Consider the following 23,953-nt stretch of genomic DNA (forward strand, 5'->3'; position numbering starts at 1 on the left):
CCTGACAGACATCTTCACTACGGTTCAACTGCAGCTGCAGTAGCGAGCACACGTGCATGCACGCACGCATTTCAGTAGTTAAAGGTATCATCTGAAATCTTAGCAATGTTTTCAGTCTCTTATGAGCCTATGGATAAACCAACATCTGAACTACACTATGTGATCAATAGTATCCAGACACTGCCAAAAACATACCTTTCTTGTATTAGGTGCATTGTGGTGCCACCTACTGCCAGGTACTCCATATCAGCGACCTTAGTAGTCATTAGACATCGTGAGAGAGCAGAATGGGCTGCTCTGCAGAACTCATGGACTTTGAACGTGTTCAGGTGACTGGGTGTCACTCGTGTCATACGTCTGTACCCGAGATTTTCACACACCTAAACATTCTTAGGTCCCCTGCTTCCAATGTGATAGTGAAGTGGAAACATGAAGGGACATGTACAGCACAAAAGTGTACAGGCCGACCTCATCTGCTGAGTGATGGAGACTGCCAGCAGTTGAAGAGGGTTGTAATGTGTAATAGGCAAACATCTATCCAAATCATCACACACGAATTCCAAACTTCATCAGAATCCACTGCAAGTACTATGACAGTTAGGCAGGAGGTGAGAAAACTTGGATTTCATGGTCTAGCAGCTGCTCATAAGCAACCTATCATGCCGGTAAATGCCGAATGAAGTCTCGCTTGGTGTAAGAAGCGTGAACATTCGATGACTGAAAAGTGGAAAAACATTGTGTGGAGTGATGAATCATGGTACACAATATGGCGATCCAATGGCAGGGTGTGGGTATGGCGAATGCCCAGTGAACGTCATCTGCCAGTGTGTAATGCCAACAGCAAAAGTTGGAGGTAGTGGTGTTATGGTGTGGTCGTATTTTTCATGGAGGGGGCTTGCACCCGTTGTTTTGCATGGCAGTATCACAGCGCAGGCCCACATTGATATTTTAAGCACCTTCTTGCTTCCCACTGTTTAAGAGCAATTCGGGGATGGAAATTGCATCTTTCAACACAACTGAGCACCTGTTCATGATGCACGGCCTGTGGCACAGTGGTTACACGACAATATTATCCCTGTAATGGACTGCCCTGCACCGAGTCCTGACCTGAATCCTATATAACACCTTTGGAATGTTTTGTAACGCCAACTTCATGCCTGGCCTCACAGACAGTTATTGATACCTCTCCTCAGTGCAGCACTCCGTGAAGAATGGGCTGCCACTGCCCTAGAAACCTTCCAGCACCTGATTGAACATATGCCTGTGAGAGTGGGAGCTATCATCAAGGCTACGAGTGGGCCAACACCATACTGAATTGTAGCATTACCGATGGAGGGCGGCACAAACTTAAGTCATTTTCAGCCAGGTGTCTGGATACTTTTGATCACATAGTGTATATGGTGAGATGTTGCCTTTATTCTTTCCATTATTTATATTCCACCAAAGAATTTTCTACCATAAAGAAAAGGTAAGGATAGAGAGACAGAGGAAACAAAAATAGAAAACAAAAGACATGTTAATACACAAATGTTGGAGGAAAACAACAATGAAAGCTATACATTTTAAGGTAAAAGTAAAAAGTAAAAATAAAAAGTTGTGTGTTGCACAACGAAACATGGACAGACAGACGGTGAGAGAAGTTAAGAGAAATGGACGATGACAGGAAAATATCACAAATATACAGCATGTGGATGGAATAAAATGAGCAAATGTTACAGAACAAATTCTTATCTGCAATCTTCTTGCTTAGTTATGTTTGGAGGTAAACTAGGCACAAACGTCGTAGCTACTATACTTTACCAGTACATGGAAATGTTCATTCATTCTCACTGTCAACTAAGTGACCCATATGGCAGCTCGAAGTGGGTATCTCATCCCTGAGGCTAGCCTGTAAGCTTGTCACTGTAGCGTCCTATGCATGCAGCCACAAGTTGCAGTAAGAAAGCAGCTGGTGATAGACACCAGGCACATTGATGCCTATAGGTCCCACTGAGCCCATGAAACACACTGACAATCTGGTGCCGTTTATCACAGTGCTACAACGATGAAAGAGGATATTCTATTAAAGTCAACAAACTTACATTCTACTGGACAGGTCTAGAATAAGGTGGGATAGTTCCAATTGGGATGATTTCAAGATACTAGTTGTTTAATTGTAATACAAATTTGTGTCATTACATGGCAAATGAATTATGTGCTCAAGTCAATGTTGTCAGATATTTCTGAAGATTTCCTTGTTCACTTTAACAGCCATTTGAAATGAGAATGTCGAGGTATCTAGTTACCTCATGAAGTTTCTGAAAAGTAGCATGCTAAAATTATTAAAATTGATGAGTTTACACTTATTGTCTTTTAGGTATATCCTGGTTTAATACAAACTGAGAAAACTAAATTGGGAAGGCTTGCGGATATCACCAGATGTTGCAATTTTTTTTTATTTTTTTTTGAGGGGGTGGCGGGAGCAGCTGGAAGTAAATTTTGATATTGGATTTTTAAAAAGGTTTTCTTTGATTTCATCCAAAAATATGAATACTATTTCTTATTTACCAAAGCAATTGACCACCAAGTTTCAGCCTGGGACCACTTGGGGAATAATCAGTGTAATATTTTCGTCACTGCTTTTTCCTTTCGCTCTAGTTTTGAAAAATTTGTTGCATTATTCTGAAGTGGTAAGTAAGAGAATAACACAGTGAACTGTATTTGACAGAACTAATACTTATAAATGCTATATTCAATATCAGATTGTGACAAAGTGATGCTTTTAGTTGTGTGGAACACTCTGAAAGTTAGCAGACCTAGAATAAAGCAAGGTAGCCTATCTAAGGAAAATCCATGGCACCTTCATTGTGCTCTGGATCAACCTAGATGGAAGTGCAAAGAATTTTTGCCAAGTGCTGCTCCGAAGTTACAAAGTTACAGAAGCCAAATTTATAAACCCTCAGGAAACCAAAGCAATGGATAAATGATTCCGTGGAAAACCAAAGCTGTTGACGGAAGGTCTGCAATTCAAATTACAAAATGACTGGAATGAACTACAAAAGCAAACCAGTGGGCTACATTATGCGGCAAAGAGAGTGATGCCAAGCATTATTTGTATGCAACAACTTAAAAAATGTTCAGTAAGCCTTCATGAAGTAACTTAGTAACATTGACTATGATTGTAGCATGCAAAAATTTTGCTTCTAGGCATGCATGAGAAGTATGGCTTTTTTTGATACTGTACTGTTTGTAAGCAAAAGGGGAAGAAAATGCGACGATCAAAAGAACTTAGGCATACAGGAAACCATTCACCAAATAGCAGAAGTATTGAGTCATCGACTAGCACATATAAGAGAGAGAGAGAGAGAGAGAGAGAGAGAGAGAGAGAGAGAGAGAGAGAGAGAGAGAGAGAGAGAGAGAGAGAGAGAGAGAGAGAGAGAGAGAGAGTGTGTGTGTGTGTGTGTGTGTGTGTGTGTGTGTGTGTGTGCATACACTCGCGTGCACGCACGTGTGTATGCTCTCATTAAAGGATTTCTCTGAGAACTAGATAGTTTCCAGTCTTTTCTGTGTTCCTGTCGATGTCTCAACACTTCTACTATTCGGCAAGTGGTCTCATTTACTCCTGAATTATTTACTGTCTACTGGAACTTTACTTAGCATATCAAAGGTCAAAATATTATGACGGTGGAGTGTATTAATTAAACATGTACGACAGTGGCACATATTCATTAAACATGTATGACAGTGAAATGTATTCATTAAATGTGTACTTATCACACCTTACCTACTTTCCATTCCCTATGAACATGCCTGAGTTGCCTTGCTCACAAGTTCTTGTATTCACGCCATGAGTTACTTGCCATTCCACTCCTGAGGAGATGCCAAGGTCACAATTAATGAGCGAGTCACATGCTCATGCTCACCCCCTCTAACAGTAACACAAAGCTGAACAGTTGTTGCATAACAACTGTTTTTTTTTTTTTTTGTTATGGTTTTAGGGCGCAAAACTGCTAAGGTCATTAGCACCCGGTCTGTGACTTAGGAAACAGTAAAAAAACGAAAACGGAAACTAGCAGCAATGGGAACGAAAGTCATAAAATTGGAGAAGCTAAAAGCAGAAGGAAGGTTTAAAAATTCACTACAGAAGGAGGTTGGTTGTCCCAAAAAAAAACTTCAAATGACTGACGACATTTCACTGGCACGAATGAACTCTAGAACGCGATCGGCCGATCGCGTGTCATCTGCTAAAATTGACAATATATCAGGCGACAGCTGTAGACGGGCGCGTAATGGAGTAAAATAGGGGCACTCAATTAAAAGGTGTCTTACCGTCCACAACTGAGAGCAGTGGGGACAGAGTGGGGGAGGATCGCCGCTTAAAAGATGTCTATGGCTAAAAAGACAGTGCCCTATCCGGAGTCTAGTTAAAATTACCTCCTCCCAACGACGCGTTCGGGAGGAAGAAGTCCAAGCACAAGGAAGAGTTTTCACGTCCCGCAATTTATTTTGGGGAAGTGTCGACCAGTGCTCGTGCCATAAATGAACAACACGACAACATAAAACGCTCCGTAGATCGGCGACGGGAATCTATGGAATAGCTGGCCGAAGAAGAGAGACTGCAGGCTTGGCTGCAATATCGGCCACCTCATTTCCGTAGATACCAACGTGTCCCGGGAGCCAGAGGAACACCACCGAGACGCCCCCCAGGTGGAGCAAGCGCAGACAGTCCTGAATCCGGTGGACCAGAGGGTGCACAGGGTAAAGAGCTTGGAGACTGAGGAGAGAGCTGAGAGAATCGGAGCAGATAACGTACTGTATCCGCTGATGGCGGCGGATGTAGTGGACAGCCCGGAGAACAGCGTAAAGCTCCGCAGTATAGACCGAACACTGGTCGGAAAGCCGAAAGTGATTTGGGGTGTCGCCAACAACATAGGCACTCCCTACACCTAACGATGTTTTCGAGCCATCGGTGTAAATAAATGTGGCTTCCGTCATTTGTGCACATAGAGCAGCAAATGCCCGACGATAAACAAGTGAAGGGGTACCATCCTTGGGAAATCGACAAAGGTCACGGAGCAGGCAGATCCGGGGACGGAGCCAAGGTGGTGATGTACCCCAAGTTGTCAAGAAGGTTTTAGGAAAGCGGAAGGAAAGAGAATGGAGCAGTTGACGGAAGCGGACTCCCGGTGCCCGACAACTGTTATGTCTATAAAATTAGTTTTTATGTCACGTGGAGTAAGTTATGGGAGATGTGTGAATGTGCGAGGTTCATCAGTAGCTGTGTACACTAGGACACAAACAACAAGGCACTGAAATAAGTTGAAAAGGGACAAAAGATCTGTGTAGATAGTTGGGTGACAGTAACTTGCCTTGTAGTAAGGAAAGTGAACATTGTGATCCCTCTGATGCAGAAGAAGTTGCTCGATGCAAACAAGGTTGGGAATTTTTTTTTGTGCCAAGAGTTACCTATCTTGAAACTGATTGCCTGGTATGATGTAGGTTGGAAGCCTGGTTTAAGCTAGAACATGAAATAACGTCACAAAAAGGCACAAATCTAAATTTACATTTGTGCAAAATACTGCCAGCAGAAAATTTTATAAATGATACTGCTGGTACTGATTTGTGTATTTTGTATTACATTATATCATATCACAACAGAATATATCTGTTTTTATGGAAACTACACACAGTGAATGCCTTTTCAAAATCGAAGTCATTGTGAGATAGTCTTTCAATAGTAATCATCAGAAGTTTGCTCTTTCCAAAGAAAGACAATAGCTGATTTCTTTTCTTATATCGTTCAAGCAACAAAACCCTCGCTCGCAATCAAATGTGTACAGGAGAATACCAGTGGCGTATTCTATGATTAAATCCATAAGAGGACTTTCTTCATTCATCTCACAAACACTAATGGTTCTACCAGCTCTTTGAAATTCATGCCATTCTGTCTGATGTTCAATGCCATCTTAAACAATGCCCATTCCAACAACAGTTCATTTAAATTTACAGCTGTCGGTGAATTAATATATTTCTGTGATTTGCTAACTGCAACATTTGTCATTTCTGTAGTTTTTAGGATACAATATATTTTATACTACTAACTTATCTAAATCCCCTTGTCTCATTTAAATTTTTAAGCGAGTTATCTAAGAATATGCAAAGCTGGATGGCTGGATGAGGATTTGAACAACTGACCTCCCAAATGCATTTCCACTGTCTTCCTACTGTGTCATCTCACTAGGTATCAAAAGAGATATGGTCCTCACATGTGACAGGTTGTAGGGTGGGAGGCTATTTCAAAACAATGGCTCCCAACTTCGGGTAACTACCCTCAGAGGTAAAATGAAATATTCTGATAGGGTAGGAACAATAAGGGTTCTCCTGAGTTTCAATCATAAAACTAAAATACTTTTAAATCATTGTAATTTTTTTTTCAAAAGTTATCATAAATGTGTGACACGATGTACTGGAGGTTATAGATCCCCACATAGTCCATCCACTACACATGTTCTTCATGCTTTGTACTGAGCGTCTATGGCAGTGGAAGTGTGACATACCTAACAAATACTCAATATCTCATTAAAGTGAGAGATGTCTGGAGAGTGTCAGCTGCTATAGACCCTGCTTCAAACAAAAAATCTATAGGTATCATCCAACAGAAAGAAATTGGTTGTATTATTGTTTATTCCACCATCACCACCACCATGAGAAAACGTGCTCTGTCATATGAAACTGGACACACAGCAACGTCACTATGTCTTAGCAACCAAAAAATGCACTATGTATGTTTTCTTTTGGCCATGACAACTTGCATTTATGGGCTGATAGTGAGTTGTGTGGCTTCTCACTTATTTATCTAACTTTTTGAAGACTGTAGTAAGTGTGTTTTATTTATCTATCACCACACTTACCTAAATGTTTGTATAAACAGAACAGTATTCACTGCCAACTGACCAGTCACTATAATGGTATATAATAATCATAACGTAACTGTAGCTCTCCAATGTCCATCCCATGTGGTGTGTTTTACTGTTCTTGAGTTGGCCATAGCGCAGCTTTGATTACTGCAGCGGCAGTTTTTGCACGTCAGCTATTGCCCGTATCTGTCACTTTTGAGGATGGTTTAAAGATGGGCACTTGCGTCCAAAACTAATCATCAAGAAATAAAAAAAGATACTTCCCAATGCAACTTATGATAGAGCTACAACCATGTATTTCAATTGTAAGACACATTGTGGACCTATTTTTCACCTGCAGCATGCTTTAAGTTTATTGCATAGCTGTGTCATGGGGCCATGCTGATGGGGATAGTACCCCAAACTTTAGTTTACCCCATTCTCCTTTTTATGATGGTACAACCCACTTGCACCTGACAAGACGCAAGTGACAAGTTTTCAGTTAAACAGGCAGCAGTGGAGACTGAAGTTGAGTCTCCAATGTATGGAGATACAGAGTTCAGAGATGATGTCATAGGACCCACTGGTGAGTTTAAAGCGTGCACACAGAGCTCATATCTGATCTCTAGCTAATACGCGACTGCATCCAGGGGTAACTGTCTGGAAAGGTTAGGAACCACTGTTTTAAATGGAAGGGCAGCAGAAGGCACAATCAAGTGCTGCTGTCTGTTGTTATAACTGACATATATTGAAAGATGTACTGGTTATTATTAGAATGTAGGCGAATACCTGTGAAGTTGGGATGAGATTTAGAAAATTGTTAGATACAACACATGTTCAGAAAATCACGTGTACTGTAACCGTAAGAGGCTGAGGTTTTCTTTGAGGTTTAACAAACTGGTAGGTAGAGGGGGATCCCTGGGCCAGAGTGAGCATCGCAAGAACACAGTAGAATGTAAACTTGTTTTGTGGTGTCCAGCTGTGTGAAAGCTGTCGGTAAGAAATTCCAGAAAGTGAGAGCCATTTGCTGTGATTCACTCTTTATTTGCAGAAGGAATAATACCAAACAAATTTTTTTGTGAATTGAAGTAGTTTATGGTAAAGGTGTTATCACCAGAAAGAGTGCATAAGTGGTGTAGGGAATTTACTGAAAGCAGAACAAATCTTAAGACTAACAGATGAATGGATGACTTACAAGTTGGTGCAAGAAATTGAGGAATTGGATCATGAAGACTGTTGATTGACAGTGCTTGAAATTCCTGTGATGTTTCCAGTTATCCAGAACTCTATTATAGAAGATGCTCATAGAAAAGCTGAGATACTGAAAACTATGCACAAGATGGGTCCCAAAATAGCCGACAGTGCAGCACATGAAAAATCAGGTCAATAGTACCTGCAGGTTTCTTAAGCGACTTGAATTTGAAGGCAAGGAGTTTCTGAGCCCTATTGTCACTGGAGATGAGACATTGGTGGCTCGTTATACGCCCAAGTTAGAAGACTGTTGTCACAATTGTGTAACACCAATTCCAATCTGCCGAAAAATTCAAAACTACAAATTCTGGCAAAGAAATCATGGTCTCAAGTGTTCTCAATGCAAAACAATATTGCGAGACGCTTAAAAAAAATTCTACAGGAGCATGCAAAACAAACCAAGGGGAATGATGACAGGCATATGCTTCTTGCACAAAAACGCCTCCTTATACTGCCATGACCACCAAGGCACTCTTGTTACTCATTTGGTTGAGACGTTTGAACCCAGTTTCTCCCCACCCCATGTACTCTCCTGACTTGGTAGGTTCAGTTTATCATCTTTTCACCTTCCTGAAGATACACATGAGCGGAATTAAATTTTCAACTAACAAGCAGGCACAGAAAAATTCTGAAGGTAGGTGGAGGGGGGGGGGGGGGAGGGGAGAGAGATGTCAGCAGAGTTCTTCAAGGAGGACACAGAAGCTTGTGCCATGGCCCACCATATGCACTGAACTACATGGTAATTATGTGGAAAAATAATAAACAACTGTATCAGCAAATTCTTGTAATTTTTTCAAGTGCACTTTTTCTAAAAAGGTATGAGAATCTAGTACATTTACTTTCTTAACATGTCTTGTATATCAGATATACTATTAACTTCAAATTGATGAAAATAATACCAGTGTACTGGAACACTACAAGCAACTGGTAATCTACTGACTGTAGGAAAGTTTAAGATTCCTTAAACAAAACCAGCACTTAACACCAACATTTACTGTGTGTCATCTGGAGCATTTCCAGAACCAGAGCTCCCTTTAATGCCATCTACAATTTCCTATCTCTTTACATTAATCATTTTCTTCCTCACTTATAGTTGTTTCATTTCATAAAGGCAGATGGTTGATCTGAATATGCTTCAATCAAATGTGTGCCCAGTATATGAAGCACTGCAACAAATACTCAGTAATCAATGGTACAAACAACTGTGGAATTCATGAGAATTGTCAACAAAAAATCATTATTGAACTGTATCATCAATTATTTTGTACGGGAGAATCTAAAATTTCTGGTGCACCAATTTTCCCATTCTTTGACAAGAAATTCCAATAAAATCTTGCATGTTTCCATGAAGAGCATTCTGAATAGTCCATTAACTTTTGGGTATGCAGCCACACAGATAAAATTTCATCCACAGGTATTATTAGCTAATCTAATCTCTGTAGCTTCCTTGAAGACAAAATCCCAAAACGAAGAGGTGGATGTTAAAATCTTCACATCACTGTGGTTCATGGAACGCCTTGTATCAACACAATGTTCAGCCACAGCTGACTTGTCTAGCTGTGATAACCGTGTGTATCTTCGATGCTCCACACATCTCTCATGAATGGTGCACGTTGTTTGACCTATGTACAACTTCTCACAATTTCCTGCAAGGAACCTGATACACACCCGCTTTACGAAGCGGTAAGTCATCCTTTACAGAGCTGAGTAAAGCTGCAATCTTCGTGGGGGGCCAAAGATAATCTTAACAGTGTTTCTCAAGAATACAGCCTATCTTCGAGGAAAGAGCACCCATATAGGGCAAAAACACAGTTGATCTGAAGGAGTTACTATCTTCTTCCCCATCAAATACCTGTATTCTAGGTTTTGCATTGAAAGCTCTATGAATTTGTTGCAGAGAAAATCCATTTGCTTTAAAAATGCTCTTGAGAAATGTGAGGTCTTCTTGCAAATTATCCTTATTGGATATACAGTGCACACTATGCACTAAGGTCTCAAGGACACCTATGTTCTGTGAAGGGTGATGGCAGGCACTGGCATGATGATATAGATTTGTGTGTGTTGGTTTCCGACATAAGGCATGTCCTAATGTGTCATCAACTTTACAGCCAACAACAACATCCAAAATGGGGAGGCACCCTTTTTCTATTTCCATAGTAAATTTGATGCCAGCATGGATAGAATTCAAATGCTCAAGAAATTGATGTAATTCATCCATCCCGTTTGGCCATACCAGAAATGTGTCATCCACGTACCTCCAGGAGACCATTGGTTTAAATCTTGCCGAGTCCAGTGCCTTGTCCTCGAAGTCTTCCATGAATAAATTAGCTATGAGAGGGGAGTGGGGGCTTCCCATAGAAATGCCATCAACCTGCTGATAAAATTCACAATTAAACTGAAAATAAGATGATAAAAGCACGTGTTCAAATGAGGCCATAATGTTCTTATCAAAATGTTGGCTGATAAGAGAGAAAAAGTCCTTTACATCTCTACATCTACATCATACTCCACAAGCCACCTAATGGTGTGTGGTGGAGGGTACTTTCAGAACCACTATCTGATCCCTCCAAACCTGTTCCACTCGCAACTAGTGTATGAGAAGAATTATTGTTGGTAAGCCTCTGTATTGGCTCCAATTTCTCAAATTTTCTCCTAGTGGTCAATATGTGAGACGTATGTGGGGGGGGGGGGGGGTAATATGTTGTCTGACTCCTTCCGAGAAGTGCTGTCCCAAAATTTCAGTAGTAAATCTCTCCGTGATGCACAATGTGTATCTTTTAATGCCTGTCAATGGAGTTTGTTTAGCATCTCTGTAATGCTCTCTCGCCAGCAAAATGATCCTGTGATGAAACACACCGCTCTTCGTTGGATCTTCTCTATCAGTTATACCTGATAGGGAGCCCAGATAGATGAACAATACTCAAGAATCGGGAAAACAAGTGCCTAATAAGCCACTTATTTCGTGGATGAGTTCATTTCCTCAAGATTCTTCTGATGAATCTGAATCTGTTGTCTGCTTTTCCAACCATGTTTTATTTGGTCATTCCATTTAAGGATGCCTAGATATTTTACGGCAGATGCTGTCTCCAGCTGTTTGTCATCAAAAGTGTAGCTGTACAGTAGTGGATTTCTTTTCCTATGAATGCACAATATGTTACATTTATTGATGTTCAGGGTCAGCTGCCATAGTCTGCACCATTCATCAATTCTCTGCAGGTCACTCTGCAAATTCTACCCATCTTCTGGTATTGCTACCTTGATATAAACAACTGCATCATCTGTGAATAGCCTTAAAGAGCATCCCACACTTTCTACTAGATCATTTATATATATATTGTGGACAGCAACAGTCCTATCACACTTCCCTGTGGTACTCCAGATATTACCTTTACATCTGTTGATTTAGTTCCTTTAAGACCAAGAAAGTTTTGAATTGGATCACAGGTCTGCTCCAATACTCCATAAGCTCATATTTTTTTCATTAAACGGCAATGTGGGACAATGTCAAATGCCTTACTGAAATCAAGGAACATGGCACCAGCCTGAGCGCTATTTTGCACTGCGCTGTGTATCTCATGGAGGAACAGAGCGAGCCGAGTTCTGCAAGATCTCGGTCTGTGGAATCCATGTTGATTTTTATAGAGGAGCTGTTCATTTTCCACCAGCATCATAAACTAAAGGCTATGCCTTGTCGATTTAGCCATGTCCCTCTCTCCATTGTCATCCTCTTCAATTCTTCTTACGATTTTATCCCCATACCTTCTTTGACGTTATTAAAATAAATTGCTCTTGGTCTGCCTCTTGGTTTTTTCCCCCTAAAACTTTTCCTTCAAATACATTCTTTAGAAACTGGTTGTGTCTCGTTATGTGCCTTATCATTTTTGATTTTCTTCTTCCTATATAATTTAGCAGCGTTTTGTTCTCATTCACTTCTCTTAAGACCTGTTCATTACTTTTTCTATCTACCCAGCATTTTCCAAGAACGTCATAATTCTTGAGCATAAAACATGTTCCATAATTCTACAAGACATCGACATCAACACTATAGGTGTATAATTGTGTGGATCTGTCTTACGGCCTTCCTTAAAACAAGAATGACCTGCACTTTTTTCCAGTCTTTAGGTACCTTTTGTTGCTCAAGCGATCTACGATAAATTCCTACTATAAGTGGAGCAAGTTCTTTCACATAATTATAGAATCTTATAGGTATCTCATCTAGACCTGAAGCCTTTCCACTACTAAGTGATTGTAGCTGCTTTAAAGGTAGCTTGGTGTATAACGATACAACGTCAAAACTAACAAGCACATTCGTACTATTTAGCCTGTCATTGCTAAGTCTCTGAATAAAATCCATAGAATTATGAATGCGGTGACTACATTTTCCTATCAGTGGTTTTAATAAGGAAGCTAAATATTTGGCAGAAAAATAAGTTTGTGAACCTATATGGATGCTCTTTCCTCAAAGATAGGCCGTATTCTTGAGAAACACTGTGTTGAGGTGATCTTCCGACCCCCTATCCCCCCCCCCCCCCCTCAAAGATTGTGGCTTTACTCTGCTCTGTGAAGGATGATTTACTGCTTCATAAAGCGGGTGTGTATCAGATTCCTTGTGGAAATTCTGAGAAGTTGTACATAGGCCAAACAACACGCACCGTTCATGAGATGTGTGGAGCATCGAAGATACACACGCTTAACACAGCCAGACAAGTCAGCTGTGACCGAACATTGTGTGGATACAGGTCATTCCATGAATGACAGTGATGTGAATATTTTAACATCCACCTCTGTTTTGGGAATCTGTCTTCTTCAAGGAAGCTATACAGATTAGATTAGCTAATAATTTAATAAATAGACATAACAGTTTTAATTTGGACAAAGTATGGAATCCGGCTCTTGGGGTAATTAAACTGCAGAGAAGTCATCATGGTGTCACTGCCACCAATCATACATCAATAGTGAATCTAATGTCTGTAAGCCTTCGACACAGGCAGCACATGAGTAAGCGTATTTCTTTGCTGCTGACCGGCACGTGCAGTAGCAGTGGAGCATATAAGGCCATGCTTGGCATCTTGTCATCAGTCTTGTTACTCTGAGGATGGCCAAATGATAAGCAGCCGAAATATCAGTGGAGGAAATGTTTTTTGCGTGGCTGTACTCCCGAAATTTAATGGACTATTCATTACGCCACGAGAAGTTGAAAATGCTGTATTCTGAATGTTGTGTATTTGACTTCCTCACTATTATTTGGTGTTCAAATGGTCTGTAGTCAGCAAGACTGTTTTTGTTTTAATGTTAATTCAGTGGTTTCCATTCGCAGAATGTAATTCAATGTTTCTGATTTCTTGAGTTTTCCGCAATGACTTTTCCTGAGGAGGCTGACTAAGTCAAGTAGGTCTATATACGGAATATTCTGTGTGACCCAATAAAGATGGTTATTGTTCAACATTTCAACCCTGCTCGTCCACCTGAAACCATTATCAGTAGAAAGAAGCTAATTACCTAGCAGACACACAACACCATAGCTGTATTTTTAAATTAAAGAATTAAAAAAAACCAGCCCTCTGGATTAGAGATCCACCAAATGTGGGAGTTAATTCAGTAGCACTCTGAATTTTGTACGTTTGGATTACCCTCTATCCTTTTTAATTCTTTAGATTTTCAAAAGTTGGGTGTTGCTAACATTGCATTGCAGTTTTTTTTTTTAAGGTAGAAGGTGCGGGATAGGTGCTATCTTGTTGTGTCTGATTTAGCCTTTAGCAGAGTGACAAAATTGCTAAATTCCCAATTAGCATCACATCCTCCAAAAACTTACTGTCTTTTTCAGATGAAGAAACCTCACTCTAATTTCAAAAGCTAATCTGTATCTGGTTTTCTGTTTACATTTGTGTGATGAAGCTTTTTTCCTATCCAAACTTGACAACAATTATCTAACCTTTTGAAACAATATGCAAATACATACTCGCTTCTTCTCTATGAGCAGGTTTCATCTCATGCGGCAACGAAGCTGTAGTAGTTGCTGTCGTCGTAGACCCACTTGCTGTTGTAGCTGTTGGTGGTGATGCAGTGCTGGCACTAATATATGGGCTGCTGCTAACAGTCTTTTCCTCTATTTCAGCTACAAAATTTGATGGGAATACTCCTACCTGAAATATTAAAGTTATATATAATTAAAAACTAACTGCTACTGAAATGAAAGTCATTTGATACATACATTGTTTTCTCTCTTTTTTCCTCACAAAGCCCACTCTGCATTGTGCACTACTCAATAGACCACAATTAAAATGTAACAAGTAAGAACAAAGTAGTCCAATAAAAATCAGGACTTTTTCTTATGCATATCCACTAATATTTGTAGAAGTTAATAACAGTTACATAAATGAACTGACAATGAGTTCTACACTTTATCATGCACTAAAAACCAAAGCTCACAACTAGTTATTGCCCCAGGTAATTACATAGTAGTTATCTATCTTCACTGGAAGGCAAAGACCATCATTATCATAAAACTGAAATGTCATATAACATATAGTAGAAACCCTTCTCATAAACACACAATTCATGAGTGGCACAAATGTATATTTGGGAGCCACTGGTACACATGACACAGGAAATTGTCAGGTGGTTCATGCCCAGCAGATGGGGACAGAGAGAGAGAGAGAGAGAGAGAACTTCGTATACTATCCCACAAAGTGAGGCAATTCGCATCTCTCGAACTGGGCATTTTCCAGGCAACTTTTTAGTGTGTACTCAGAAAATGTTTGCATCTTACAGCATGCAGATTCACAATTTCACAAGAAATTATAAACACACCTTCGGGAGAAACAAGGATTTTATCCTAAATGATGAGTCAACTTTCCACTTTTATGTTTCACCACCACTGGACTGTAGCAATGAATAACTTCATCTGTTTTTAAGCCATATGTGGTACAGTGAGAAAAAAGCCTTAGGCACCAGTTAAGTTTAAAGATCTTTCCACTTTCAGCAGATTAGTATATCCTAAGATGTAAAATATTTTTTATCCCACAAACTGACAAGGAAGGTCAAGAATGTGACACTGTCACATTACCCTAAAAAAATCTACAATTTGCTCATGTACACACTTTCAAGCTGGTGGATAGGTAAAGTTGGGCCACTGCAAGGTCACAGCATTTTCCAGGTGTGATATCTATGTTTTTACTTCTGAGAATCAAATAAATATGAAGCTTTTAAAATACCCTGACTAAGCTTTCTGACCCCGAACAAGAATCTGTACAGCAGTTTAAGACATTTCAGGCATGTTGCAATCAGTTTGGCAAAAAAAATTTAACTCAGGTAAAATGTCTGGAGGTTTAGCAAGTAAGTTACATTGTGTCTGAAGAACATACCTGACTAAAAATTTACTTATGTTGTTAAAAATTAAAATCACACCCCACCAGAACAAGTTCAGAGTTGTAACAGTGAATGTGTATAGAACTTTTAAGTTCTGCATTTTAATTCAAGTATACTAATCAAAAGTGCATTTGTTTGATAAGCAAGATGAACAGAACCACTGATAATACACCTACAGTGTTTCAGTAACAACAAAATAATGGAAACAAGTAAGCAACTGTATAACTGTCAGACTTGAATATAGTGTCAAAGTAGGACACACTCCCTTTCCCGGCACCAGTACGGAAATTCAAATTTTTAAGACTGTCTTAACTGTATGTTTTAACTGCCTCATTCCTTTTTAGTGTACCTTTGAATTAGCTTACCATTCTTCTTGTCTGCCCCTCTTATTCAACTGTTTAATAGGTCAACAGCAATACATGTCTCAATAGTAACATTTATGGCCTATTCAACAAACAGAACACTTCTTTTCTGTGACCCCTGTTCCTTTCTTACATAGAAATCAGTTACAGTATTTTGCTTTTTGTACTCAAGCCGGAAAGCACTTTTGAGTGCAACAGGGCTCACAATAAAATACAAATAGCTTAAGCATACTGCCAAACAATAGAAGAGACAAATATGAAGTAGGTTTCTGTATTTATGTTTCAAAAATAAAACTGTAGAATGAAGGTTTTTGTCATCTTCCCTCTTCCCAAATCCACTCCATCACAGTTAACTGCATGTGAACATTTCTTCTCTGTTAGCCCCATGTCAATCTGCACTCCCAGGGGGGGGGGGGGGGGGTGATTGGTACACATTCAATCATGCATTTAATTTCTGCATTATTGTAATTATTTCATATTTAGTCTACAGTATTTGTGTTGGGTCTATTTTGTTCTGTTAACTGTGTGTTCCAATTTTGGATTATTATTGCAGTAGTTTTCAGTGTGTTTTTCCCATCTGAAGAATACATTTTACAAATACAGACAGTGTAAACAGAAAATATGAGCTCTCCATTGTACATATTTAAAAATCTATTTTTGAGGATTTTTACCAAAAATTCTAAAATCCAGGAACTTGCTTCATAGTGTAGCTGCTTCTTGTTAAGAGCTTTCGTGTTTGTTCCCAGGAAGAGTTATGTCAACATTTGAACAATGGTCTTCACCTTCTTGGTACATACAATAATTCCCATTCTTTGTGGTGATTTCAAAAAGTGATACTACTACTGTTTCAATTCCAAACATTCCACTACTTGCAACCCTCTTAACTCTCTCAACAACTCTAGGACAATGTGGATTTGGCACTGGTTATAGGCAGATTAGTCTCTGTTGAGAAAACTATTACACCTATATGATAATGCTCAGAGTGTAATATTCATCCCACCTAAAAAATATGCTCAGAAAAATAATGCTATAATGCTCATCTTGTTTTTAGATTTACCTACAGTTCAGTGCCTCCTCTTATAAACAAGTTGGTAAGGTCTGAAGCAACAAAGAAAACAGATTCATGCTTTGTAATCAGTATACACAATCTACTCACCCTATCTCGAAGTCTTCCTTTCCACCAGCCTTCTTCAACTTCTGTAATGACATGGATAATATCATCAACCTGTAATTCCAACTCATCTTCGTTGACAGGAGCATAGCTGAAAAGGACCTTGCACTTTCTTCCCCTAACTGGAACAAATTGAAAAATATTATACCTTGCCTATCCAGGATCTAGTGGAATTTTTGTCTTACACTAAATCTTACCTGGCCTCAAAGCGACATCATTTGACATTCTGCTGTCAGGTGGCTCTGAAACAACCTGAAATAAATATTTCATGTAAATGTTGTTAAACACATACAGTTCTTATTCTGCAGTTTATGATAGTATTTCAGTAACAGAAAGAGACTAATAATAACTGTCACTATGTGTCATTGGCACCCATGTTAAGTATAGTGCAGTATGTCTCAAATGCTATGAAAAGTGTGAAGTGTGCTACTTCTTGTTAGTTGGTTGATGCGTACACTGTATGTTTGTTTACAACAACATAACCTGTTTCTCACAGCAGATATTTAAATATACTTTGTCCACAAAACACTACATGTTAGTATCAGGAAAAACATCTCCCATAATTTCACAGTTACAAGCTGAGCTAATTCGTTTTAAAGTCACACTTTTGCTGGAGACTATCACTTGCTGCTTTAAGTTCCACTTGCAACTTCGCAATTAACACAGATGGTCGCAAAATAATAATTTAATGACATGAAATCAGTGTCTGTCATCATCTAAAGATTTGGGTCGCTGGACAGCGCACAGTCAGTAAAACAGAACAGTGATTGTCATAAATAAATTATTTTGCACATGCTTCCCAACCTTGACGAAATTGTCAGGAAACATTCCTCTCTTGTTTCCTAAAGTGCCCTCCCACCATCCTCCTGGTTGTGTTTTGATGTTGGTAATAACATCACCTTTCCTCAGCGTCAGTTCATCGGGCTCCTGAGCCACGTAGTCAAATTCGACGACTGCTTCTATTCTTGATGTTCCTAAAAAAAGTTAAAACAGTATCTTCTACTCTTCATTGCGTTTACTTTAGCATCCACTCTCTGATGCCATCCTTATCGCTTAAGATAACAGCAACATATATATCAGTGATGTGTAACTTATCTATCGATTGTACTAACCCATTTTGACGCATATGAATTACTGGCGGGAAATCCTCTTTAAACGTTCCATGTAGGTGCGACAGGACTACATCACACCTGACACGACGGCCCTGCCCAAATGATATCATACGTAAACAAGTGTGCCATATTCACAACACACAGTGTCCACCAAAGAATATAGCATGAAGACTACCGAGTGTAGTTGCCCTCACTGGAGGCTCTGTGAAATGATGTGTTTTGACTTTCCTGCGCTGAGTCGCGGATCCCGTTGTCATGGTAACGATTACATTGCAGTGACACTGGAAGAGGTACTCATTGGGTTCATGGGAACTGCTTCTCTCGTGCAGATCACTGCACCGCAGATCCATTGCACAGTAAAAGATTGAAAACGTAATTATTTTTCCGGGTACGACCTCGATTTAATTAAGACAAAAATTTAAAAAAAATGTATCAGAGATTCTTTAGCGCTACGCTATCGAAAGACATATTGTCGTCAGTCATTTATCGCAACTCATTGCCAGTTGGATAAGAAATGATACAGTTTGATGAAAGTTACTTACTTCATTAATCATACTTTAAAGAATCGAACTCCCATGTACAAAACTGGTTCAGACGTTTGATTACTTTAGGCTACAAATGTTTTAGTTAAATATTTGACTTGAAGTCGTGAAACTTTTAAGTGCTCTCATTATCAACACATGATAAGTAAAGTCTGGGTAATTTGCGCTTCGTTTTAAGAACAGCTAGTTTATCACCAGCCTCAATGTTTATGTCGTCATCTCTCAGGAACTATGAGTCGTACAATGATAGAATTTTGCAGGTTCATTCATCTACGTTTGCATCTGTACTCTGCAAACCACCATGAGATACATGGCAGAGGGTCGTCCCATTGTACCAGTTATTAGGGTTTTCCCGTTCCATTCACGTATGGAGCGCGGTAAGAATGATTGTTTCAATGCCTCTGTCCTTGCAGTAATTATTCTACCAGTTATTAGGGTTTTTTTCCCGTCCCATTCACGTATGGAGCGCGGTAAGAATGATTGTTTCAATGCCTCTGTGCATTCAGTAATTATTCTAATCTTATCCTCACGATCCCTATGTGAGCAATACGTAGGAGACTCTAGTATATTCCGAGAACCATCATTAAAACCGGTTCTTGAAGCTTTGTTAATGGACTTTCTTGGGTTAATTTATGTCTATCTTCAAGAGTCTGCCAGTTCAGTTCCTTCAGTATTTATATTACACTCTCGTTGAAGATACCATTCTCACAGACAAACAGTTCGTGAGATTTCTACCGTGGTATACGTTCAATATCCCCTGTTAGTCCTATCTGATGTGGGTCCCACACATTTGAACAATATCTAGAACCGGTCGCACGAGTGATTTGTAACCAATCTCCTTTGTAGACATTGTATTTCCCCAGTATTCTACCAATAGACCTGCTTTACCCACGACTCAGCCTATGTGATGATTCCATTTCATATCCCCACAAAGCGCTACACCCAGGCATTGTATGACTTGACCGATTCCCACAGTGGCTCATCGATACACAGTGGCTCATAGGATATTACGTTTTTTTCATTTTGTGAAGTACACAGTTTTACATTTTTGAACATTTAAAGCAAGTTGCCAGTCTTTGCACCACTTTGAAATCTTATCAAGATCTGACTGAATATTTCGCACCTTCTCTCAGACAGTGGTTCATTATAGATAACTGCATCATCTGTAAAAAGCCTGATTTTACTCTTAATATTGCGTGCAAGGTCATTAAAATATAACATGGAAAGCAAGGGTTCCAACACTCTTCCCTGGGGAACACCGGAAGTTATTTCTACACCTGATGATAACTCTCCATCCAAGATAAGATGCTGTGTCCTCCCTACCAAAACGTTCTCAACCCTGCCATAAATTTCACTTCGTACCCCATATGATCGTGCTTTTGACAATACGCGTAGGTGCGGTACTGAGCCAAATACTTCTCGGAAATCAAGAAATAATGCATCTCTATCTGACTGCTTGATCCAGAGCTTTTAGTATGTCATGAGAGAAAAGTACGAGTTGGGTTTTACATCATCGACGCTTTCAGAATCCATGCTGGAGGCCATTCTGTTCAAAATACCTCAATATGTCTGAGCTCAGAAAATGTTCTAAGGTTCTACGACATATCGATGTCTGTTCGTCTTTTGAGTGGTACAATGATTAGTTGGCGAAATTTTGCTGGGTTTTTCTTTGGAAAGAGATATCTGAGAACGTGGTTAAGCATGTAAGCTTTTGCTTTGCTACCTTCAATTACAGTTCCTGTCTAATTCGATAAGGACTGGACGCTAACTTTGGTGCCACTAACAGCTTTTACATATGACCACAATTATTTTACGTTCTGCGAAAGACCATTTGACCATATTCTGCTACGGTAGTTATCTTGCACTGCTCTCTTGAAAATCAAACGCGTTTCCTTCAGCGTCTCACGGTCTACAGCCCTAGGCTTTATTTTACAATTATTATGCAGTAATCTCTGTTTCTTTAGAAGTTTCTTTACAGCGACTGCATACCACTGAGTTTCCTTCCCATTATGAACTGTTCTACTGAGTACATATCTGTCCAGTGCATGGTCAACTATTCGTTTAAACTTGAGCTATAGTTCCTCTACATGCTCCTGCCCTGTGCTGCAAGTTTCAAGTTCCTCATTTAGATATGACACTACTGACTTTTTATCTAGTTTACTGAACATATGTATTTTTCTTCTTGTTTTAGTTGTTCTTTGTACTTTGTTAATCATTGTTGCCACAACCGCATTATGGTCACTGCTACCAGTTTCGACGTGGACATCCTCAAAGAGGTCAGGTCGCTCTGTTGTTGTTGGATCCAATATATTTCCATCGTGAGTGGGTTTCCTAACTATCTTTTCTAGGTAGTTTTCAGAGAAGGCATTTAGTAAGGGTTCACAGGATGTCTTATCACGCTCACCACTAACAAAATTGTAATTTTCCCAATTAATTGTTGGATGATTAAAGTCTCTCCCAATGTTACATTTTGATTAGAGAACTTAAATACTACTGAACTGACGTTTTCTCTAAAGTTTTCAGTTACATCGGGAGATGATTGTGGAGGGCGGTAGAAGGATCCAGTTATCATTTTATGCCCCACTTCTGATACTGAATCTTGCCCTAACAATCGCACAGGCAGCTTCAATTTCTATCTCGGTGGATTTGAGTTTCTTGTCTACTGCGACAAATGCACCACCTCCATTTCCCATATGTCTATTCTGTCGATATAGCTTAAAATTTCCCCAATAATCTCACTGCTAACAATTTCACGTTTCAAGCAGCTTTCTCTACCTAGTATTATGTGGGCTTCACTGCGTTTCATGAGCGCTCAAACTCTGGTACTTTGTTGCGAATGCTTCGGCAGTTTACCATTAGGATTTTAATATTCTCATCTGTGGGAAGCGTTTCTTTCGACCTTACACTGATACTTGCTACACCCATCGTTATCTCGATTGGGCGGAGAGTCGCCTAATCTAAAAAAAAACTTCGTGTGCACCCATACACACAATGAGTTACATGAGTAGCCTCTCATGTGTAGTGCACACCTGACCCAGTTAGGGGGACTCTACTATTCTCAGCCCTATGATGCAAGTCCAGGAAGTCGCAGCCTAATTTGTCACAGAACCTTCGAAGTCTCTGGTTCACTTCTTTCACTCGATTTAGAACCGAAGGTCCACGATCAGTTCTGGGGGGAATGCTGCTAACTTCGAGCTTTGTTGAAACACTATGCGCAAGGCTGGTCTTCTCAACCTTATTTGCCCGTCACTGGAATGATCCAAGTAGGACGTCGGATTAAGTGCTGTATATAGATAATGTCAGCAAAATTTGTTGCGAATAGAGTCAGTAGTAAAGAAACAATAAATTAGAATGTCATATCTGATGTAGAAGACCTATTGCATGAACAGCGAAACGTAGTAAATGATTTTTTCTTTCATTGTTTTGTGGGTTGTGTTAGCGAGAAAATTTTTCTAAAAGATGTGAAATAATATGTAAAGCTCATTGGAAGTCGTTAAGTGGGCTTATTCTCAAACACTGGAGCACTATAGTCTGGGTAATTTGCGCGCCATGTGTTACATTGCCTCTAATTATAGAAGTCTCCAATTTTAATACACTCATGTACAGAAAAAAATAGAACAACTTGAACGACTAAAGATAGGACGTTCATATTCACGGGGCAAGCTCATTACTACGTTCTGCAGAAATGATTAGCATTTCAGTCACCTCGGTTGAGCATATGCCCTGTTGGCTAGTAGGCACAGGGTCCGCCATGGACCCTGATAACTTGTTCCATGCGTGATGGCATCGACGCGTATTAGGCGCGAATGGCGTCCTGTGGTGCAGCCGTCCATGTTGCTTTCACCTGGTTCCAAAGTTCATTTGTAGCGATTAGTACTGTGTCACAGCGCTGGACGCATCGTTTCCCCATATCCGACATGTTTTGGCAACAATCTGGCGATCTAGCGGGCCAGGGCAAAAGGCCGATATTCTGTGACACTAAGAAGGCACGTGTTCATGCAGATGTGGCTGTGCATTGTCTTGCTGAAAAATGGTGTCTGAGGTGCTGTGCAGAAAGGCTATGGCTACGGGTCGCATGGTGTCATTCAGGGAGACCTCCCTGGTCAGAGTGCCGTGGACACGCACAAACTGTGATTTGTACTTGTACCCAATAGCAACCCATACCATAAGACCTTGAATTTGCGATGTATGTCTTGTACGAGTGCAGTCACTGTGATGCCTCTCCCCCTGTCTGTGGTGAAACAAATTGCCGCCATCATTTTCAAACAAACAGAACCTGGATTCGTCCGAAAACACTATCTGTTGCCATTCCTGTCCCACCGATGTCGTTCCATACATCATTGCCGTCTAGCGTGTTTGTGCACATTCGTCAAAGGTAAGCGGCGGTGAAGTGGACGACGCGCACGTGCTGTAATAAAGGGCGGCGGACTGTCACTACCCATTACAGCGTGTTACACTGTTGCGCAAGAGCCGAGGAGGACGCAGGTCTGTTCTGCAGTGCCATTCGGCTGAGGTGTCGATTTTCTCGGAGGGTGGTGTGGATGGTGCGACCTGACGCATCTCGTCATGTTTTAGGGCCTTCCACGAATCATTCTGCACACGCCCGTTGTACTTCCGAAACATTTCGTCTCACAGAGCAGCAGTATCGCTGATGGATGCATCACATTCTCTCATGTTGATAATGCGCCCTCTTTCAGACTTACTGATTTGACGGTACATTTCGCTCATACGCCTGCGAGGCATCGTGCACGTCTGCTCAAGTCACACTGATCCTTTACCTTCGGTTTAGAGCGACAACGACAGCCGCAGGCACATTTTGCCGATAGGTGGTGTTACGCCGCGATATCGATGTTGTCCTTGAATCCGCGGGCCGTCATGGTTCAAATACTAATCATTTCTACAGGGTGAAAAGTATTTAAACCGACAAACTTTGGGAGGCTGTAGGGGACATCAAAACAAATATTTTTCCCTAATGTCATTTTTTCCTATGAGGATTATTTAAACCGGTGGAGGCCGTATTACGCTCTTCAGTTGTAGGAAACTGCTATCCACCAATGTAGCAGTGCATTGTCTCTGTTTACTAATGGAGCGATACACCTGGAGTGAGTACACTGATACGGTTAGTGCATACTACGTAGCGCATCACAACGGAAGAGCTGCACAGCGGGTTTATCAACAACAATATCCTAATCACCGTATCCCGCATCATACGACCTTTGCTGCTGTGTACCAACGTTTGCGTGAGACCGGGTCGTTTAGCACATTACCTGGA

At 40.2% G+C, this 23,953-nt stretch overlaps 1 protein-coding gene across 3 annotated transcripts in view; it reads right to left on the reverse strand.

Annotated features, from left to right (window-relative positions):
* Nucleotides 1-18,281, reverse strand: part of LOC126174936 (CD2-associated protein-like) — an 87,743-nt gene extending 69,462 nt beyond the window's left edge. Inside the window, exons 1-5 of one of the 3 annotated variants that reach the window (XM_049921404.1) lie at nucleotides 18,140-18,281; nucleotides 17,927-18,001; nucleotides 17,225-17,279; nucleotides 17,013-17,149; nucleotides 14,086-14,269 (exon numbers count right to left, since the gene is read on the reverse strand). In XM_049921404.1, the coding sequence (XP_049777361.1) occupies nucleotides 14,086-14,269; nucleotides 17,013-17,149; nucleotides 17,225-17,252 (349 nt within the window). In that variant the 5' untranslated portion in view covers nucleotides 17,253-17,279; nucleotides 17,927-18,001; nucleotides 18,140-18,281. Of the gene's footprint in view, nucleotides 1-14,085; nucleotides 14,270-17,012; nucleotides 17,150-17,224; nucleotides 17,280-17,482; nucleotides 17,747-17,831; nucleotides 18,002-18,139 lie in introns of those variants that run through there. The other 2 variants (XM_049921396.1, XM_049921412.1) reach the window with 2 other exon arrangements.
* Nucleotides 18,282-23,953: the final 5,672 nt, after the last annotated feature.

The sequence above is a fragment of the Schistocerca cancellata genome, chromosome 1 (assembly GCF_023864275.1).
Source record: "Schistocerca cancellata isolate TAMUIC-IGC-003103 chromosome 1, iqSchCanc2.1, whole genome shotgun sequence".
In the NCBI taxonomy this organism is placed as follows: Eukaryota; Metazoa; Arthropoda; class Insecta; order Orthoptera; family Acrididae; genus Schistocerca; species Schistocerca cancellata.